The sequence below is a fragment of the Palaemon carinicauda genome, chromosome 24 (genome assembly GCF_036898095.1).
Source record: "Palaemon carinicauda isolate YSFRI2023 chromosome 24, ASM3689809v2, whole genome shotgun sequence".
NCBI lineage: Eukaryota > Metazoa > Arthropoda > Malacostraca > Decapoda > Palaemonidae > Palaemon > Palaemon carinicauda.
Window position 1 is genome coordinate 63834944 of NC_090748.1, and position 6039 is coordinate 63840982.

The window sequence follows — 6039 nt, forward strand, 5'->3', positions numbered from 1 at the left end:
TATATATATATATATATATATATATATATATATATATAAATATATATATATATGTATATATATATATATATATATATATATATATATATATATATATATATATTCCATATGAGCCATATATATATTGATACATTAAAATCTGGATTCTCCTAACGACATGTGGATCAGAGCCCCAGGCAAAACCACTCAAAGACTATAATATCTGACCAGCCGGGTTTCGAACCCTGGTCCAGGATAACTGTATGACATTAACCATACCACTCAGCTAGGAAGAAAGATAAAAGTCAATGACAATTCTTCTCTACATACACATGTCAAATTCAGGTGTTTTGTACTTAGAAGTGAAATCAATTCATCTTCACCATCGTAGCTAATTGGTTGGTTTGTGAATTGGCATTCGATTAATGATAAATTTTGCGCATTTGAACGTTATTTTCATATTTCAAATAAGCCATATATATTAAAACATTAAAATCTGGATTTTCTTAACGACCTGGGGATCGGAGCCCCTAAGCGAAATCACCCAAAGACTATAGTATCTGACTGGCCGGGTTTCAAACCCTGGTCCAGGAAGAGTGTATGACATTGACCATATCACTCAGCCTGGAAGAAAGATAAAAGTCAATGACAATTCTTCTGTACATATGCATATAGAATTCAGGTTTTTTGTACTTAGAAGTGAAATCAATTCATCTTCACCATCGTAGGTAATTGGTAGGTTTGTGACTTGCCATTCGATTAATGATAAATTTTGCACATTTAAATGTGTTTTTTATATTTCAAATAAGCCATATATATCAATACATTAAAGTCAGAATTATATTAACGACCTTAGGATCGGAGGCCGATTTGAAATCACTCAAGGATTATAGTACCTGACCGGCCGGGTTTCAAACACTGGTCCAGGATACCTGTATAACAATAACCATACCACTCAGCCACGAAGAAAGATTAAAGTCAATGGTTCGTTCGTTCGTTCGTGGTGTATTACAGCTAACTATTCTTGTTGGCACGGGCCTTTACCTTGGTCGGCCCGTAGGTAACTTGTATAAAATATAAGGTGGGTTATCACATTAAAGGAAATTTGAAAGATTTTTAGTGGTAGAGAAAGTTGTGGACAGGGTAAGGATGATGGTGGTAGTAATAGAGAGCCATCATTTCACGGATAGTAGTAGTTTGAAAGTTGGGGGTGTAAGGCCTTTGAATGGTAGCGGAAAGGAGGCAGGTGGGGTTATCCAACCCTTTAATCCCTAGGGTCCCTACGGAGAGATTTTAGTGGTAGGTTAAGTTTAGAAAGTACAGAGGATGATGTGAATAGGGCCTTACAATGAGGGGATGAGATGGTACGATGAGAATTTGAGGTCTTTACCTTGGTGGAGGTAGTCTTGAAAGCAATTGTGTGTGTGTCTATGTTTCGACAATTGCCTTTGTCAGTGTGGCCGCCGCTTGCCCGGCCTGTGGTATGTTGGTGTCTACTAGTAGATCACCTCTCAGCTGTGCTGTTTCTCTGCATTCTAGTAAATAGTGCAAGAGGGCGTGTTTTAGTGTGACATCACAGTGATCACAGGATCTCTGAATGTCGCCTCTGATTTCCCAGTTTGCCTTATATCCCAGTCTGAGCATGTGTATACATACAGCCTGTTTCCTTAGTGGAGGTTCTAGCTCCGTAGCCCATTTGTGCCATGTGTCAGAGGGAGAGCCATTCTCTATCCACTTGTGTAGTTCCTTGATTAGGTTGTCCCTGAGCTGTGTCTTTATTTTGTTTTTGATTTGTTGCAGTGCCGGCTGTATGTGCACCTGTACATTTTGGATGTGTCTGGTGCTTTTGGCTAGCTCATCAGCCTTTTCGTTGCCTGGTATCCCGATGTGACTGGTGATCCAGTTTAGTGTTACTTGTCTATTTCTTTCATTGTGCTGATATAGGAGGGATTTGATATCAGCTATCAGGGCCTTGTTTTCTTTATTTGTGTCCTGTTGCAGGGCTTGCATTGAGGATCGTGAATCAGTATGAATGACTACTGGTCCTACCTCATTTTCAATAGAGTATTTTAGTGCTTGTTGTATTGCAACAAGCTCTGTGTGCAGGGTGGAGACATTGTTTGATGTTCTCCAGCATGCTGTGAATTTGCAGGAGTGAACTGCAGCTCCCGCTGTTTGGGTACCAGGGTCTACTGGACCATTTGTGTAGTAGATTTGTGCCCCTATTGTCTCTGCAGAGTGTATTGCTGCTACTGCTACATTTCTAAGTTCCTTTATTGTGCAGCTTTCTTTTGCCCTTGGGAGCTTGGTGTAGCTGAACTTTGCTACTTGTTTTTTCCATGGTGGAATGTGTTGTATGCCCTGTGCTGTGTCTGGGTTTAGCTGTAGGAGTATTTCGGTTTGACCAAGGCTCTTTATGTTGTTACTATGGTGTTTGCCATAAGAGCTTGGGGTTTGAACTTCAAGATGTTTTAACAGTTCCTCTCTTACTCTCTTTTTGGTGATTGAGTCTCTGTTTGACAGGAACATCTTTGCAACTGTGCTTGCATTTCTCAATGCAATTCTATCCTCAAGGGATGGTAGTCCAGTCTCCATCCTTAGGTTGCACAGTCTTGTCCATATTGGAGCACCTAACATGAGCCTCATGGCATTGTTTTGAATTACCTCTACGGTTGCTTTTTGTGTATCCGTTAGACCAGTGAGTGTTGGGGAAGCATATTCCACTAGCACCCTGGAACAGGCTAGATAATATTTCTTTTGGACATGCTTATTTGCTCCATCATTGAGTTTGGACATATACCCCATGGCTGCCTGTCTGGCATTTGTTCTTTCCTTGAGATATTTGACTTCTTCCCTGAAGGTGAGTTGTTTGTCTATTATTAATCCCAGGTATGTGTATTTGGCCACCCATTCTAGGGGCTCCGTTCCTATTGTGAGTGGTTGCAAAGGGTTTGGGGCTTTAATTAACATAGCCTTTGTTTTGTCAATGTTTATTTTTAATCCAAGCTCATTGGATTTGTGGCTGATAGCATTGAGTGCTCTTTGTTTTTTTATCATCCTGACTGATCCTCGAGCTATTACACATACATCATCTGCATAGATAAATATGTCTACTCCTTCAGGAAGTTGGAGTGAGGCTATATTTTCCATGATGATGTTGAATAGGAGGGGGCTAAGAATCCCTCCTTGGGGTGTGCCATTTTCCAATTCGTGATTTGACTCTAGCTTGCCTTCCTAGCACATAGTTTTTAGTCCGTGCTAGTAGGTGACCTTTGACTCCTTATTTGGCCACTGATTGCAGCATTGCTGCCGGGCTTGCTAGCTCGAAGGCTTTTTCAAAGTCTATGAAGACTATTGTTGCCTTGTTTTGATTAATGCAGCTTAATACATCAGTGAGGCATTCAGAAGTACCAATTCCCTCCTGATATGCATATAGCTGCTTGTGTAGGGGGCCAATTTTGTATTTCATCCTGTTTGGAACCATTTTTTCTCTTGTTTTTTCCATACAGGATACTAAGGATATTGGTCTAGGATTTCCAGGCTTGAGGCCTTGTGTGCGGCTCAAAGTGTGTTTTGTTTAATAACCTCAGGAATGGGGTTTCTCCTGTTGGACCCATGTGCTTGATCATTGTGTAGGGGATCTTGTCTGCTCCTGGCGCAGTATCTTTTCCTGTCTTTTGCACTGCTCTTAGTTCCTCTACTGTGTATGGGGGGTGTCTGTATCATCCTGCTGTAGGCATGCTATGTTGATGTCTTCCCACCTGGCTGGCACCAGTTGCTCTTGTAGCATTCTGGTTTCAGGGGAAAGATTAGCTGACAGTGTCCTGTTTGCAAGGTTGTTGCAATTCTTTCTGCCTCCTCTTGTGGGTGTGGGTGTATGGCAACTGGAGTCTTCTTTTTTCTGGCTACTTTGTGTAGCCATTTCCATAGATCAGTTAGAGTTGTGTACCCTGACAGGCTTGAACACTTTTCCATCCATTTTTCAATTCTTATTTCGTGGATTTTTAGTTGTGTATCAGTTTTGACTGTTTGCTGTAGTTCTCTGTTTTCTACTGTGGACCTTCTTCTGTATATTTTTGTGACTGTTTAGCCTGGTTTTCAACCTCCTGATTTCTGGGCAGTAGTACCAGGAGTCCTTGTATGTATAGTTACCTCCGGTTGCCTTTAGGGGCATAACTCTGTTGGCTGCGTTGTGGAAAGCATCAACTAGGTCTTTTTCTAGCTGATCTATGTCCTCTGGAGGAATGTAGCTTACTACCCATTCCTCTATGGCTAGTCGAAAGCAGACCCAGTCTGCTAGTTCCTGATTCCATCTTGGTGGAGGTGGCGGAATAGGAGGTAGCTGTTGCATCTCCAATTCTGTTACTGTGGCAAAGTGATCACTAATCAGGGTTGAGTGTACTTGCCACTTGGTTAAGTGTCTTATTGCTGTTGTAACAAAGGTCATATCCAGTCTGCCTCCTCTTAAGTGTGTAGGTTGCCCTGTGTTTAGGAGGGCAATTCCTTCAAATTCCTCCAGGGCAAAGGCTATGTGTTCCCCTGAGGGGTTTGTCATTGATGAGGATGATAATATTGGGTGATGTACATTAAAATCCCCACAAATAATTGTTGGTGTTCTTTTTGCATGAGCAAAGAGTTGTGTCACCTGTAGCTCTCCTGTGTCCTCCCTGTTTATTTTCCTGTATATGTTGTATATGTATATTTTTTGATTCAGTAATGTTATTGTTACTGCTAGTGTCTCTACATTGGTACCACAAGGAATTAGGTTGTGTAACCTTGTTGTTGGTATGCTTGTTTTGACTAGTGTAGCTAGGCCTTTGTCTGTGCCTATCTGTGGTGTGGTAGCGTTGTAGCCTTTTATTTTGAGTTTCCTTCTTGCTGTTAAAAGTATTTTTTGTAGCAGGACTACATCTATATCCTCAGTTTTGCATACTGCAATTAGGGAGGACATTTTTAATCTTACTCCAGCTGAGTTCCAATTAAGAACTCTTACACATGGTTGTATGTTGAAGAGTACTGTCTTGGGTCCCTATGGGCAAAGGCAATTGCCTTGACCTCAGAGGATGAAGTGGATGAGGTGGATGGGGTGTGAGTGGATGAAGGGGTGGTGGATGGGATGAGTGGGATGATGAGGGTGGGATCTGGTGTGTCGGATGTGGAAGGTACAGATGATTGAGGTGATGGAATGGTAGGTGTGATGGTTGAAGTATGAGAGGTGATCTCCTGGATAGCATGAGAGGGGGGTTGGGAGGACTTTGGTGTGGAGATAAAGTCCATCAGGACTTGCTCAATGCTAGTTGCTATAGCTTACGCATTGATTTTTCCAGTCACAGCCTGTGCGACTAGATCCGTTAGTTTTTCTCTTAAGACCATGGTCTTAATGAAAATTGTTCTGGGCATTGGTTTTGGTCACTGAGTTGCGGGCTTTGGAGCTCTGGATGAGGATCTGGCTCTAGAGCTTTTCCTTAGCTTCTCCTGAGTGTAGAACCTTCTCCTAGGTAGAGGTTTGGGGGCCGCTCTTCCTCTTGATTGCTCTCTCTTTTCCTTGGGGTGGGCAGCAATTACTCTTGCTACCCTTTCAGGACATCTCCAGGCCATTGCTGTGTGTCCCCTTTTGCAGTTTGGGCATTTAGCTATTGTCGGTATGCCCGCAGCTTTCTTGTCGATGCACTCCTGTGTAGGGTGCCTGAGGCTGCATAATGCACAGGTTGGGGCCTTTGCCTGGCATTGGTCCTTATGATGCCCAAATTTCTGGAATTTGTAGCATCTAAGGGGATCAGGGTAGTACTTCTTGACCCAGAAGCTTCCGAAGATGCCCAGGTCCACTTTCTTTGGGTGAGGCTCTTTAAAGGTGACAAGGATGGCCTTGGTTAGAAAGCCAGCCTTATTTTTCATTCTCTCTGCTGCAGTAATGTTGGGCAGTCTTAACAGATGGCTCTCCATCATATCAGTTAGGTAGCCTACCACAACTGCTTTCTTAATTTTCTCTTCCTCCTTTAGCTCTTGGAGCCTAATATCGGAGGTGCTTCTGAGAGTGATCAGGGCTCTTGCATCCCTGGT

At 42.5% G+C, this 6039-nt stretch overlaps 1 protein-coding gene across 1 annotated transcript; it reads right to left on the reverse strand.

Moving 5' to 3' along the window:
- Window positions 1-3994: 3994 nt before the first annotated feature.
- LOC137618408 (uncharacterized) lies at window positions 3995-4930 on the reverse strand. Its single transcript, XM_068348577.1, has one exon. The coding sequence runs from the start codon at window positions 4928-4930 to the stop codon at window positions 3995-3997; it is 936 nt and encodes a 311-aa protein (XP_068204678.1).
- Window positions 4931-6039: the final 1109 nt, after the last annotated feature.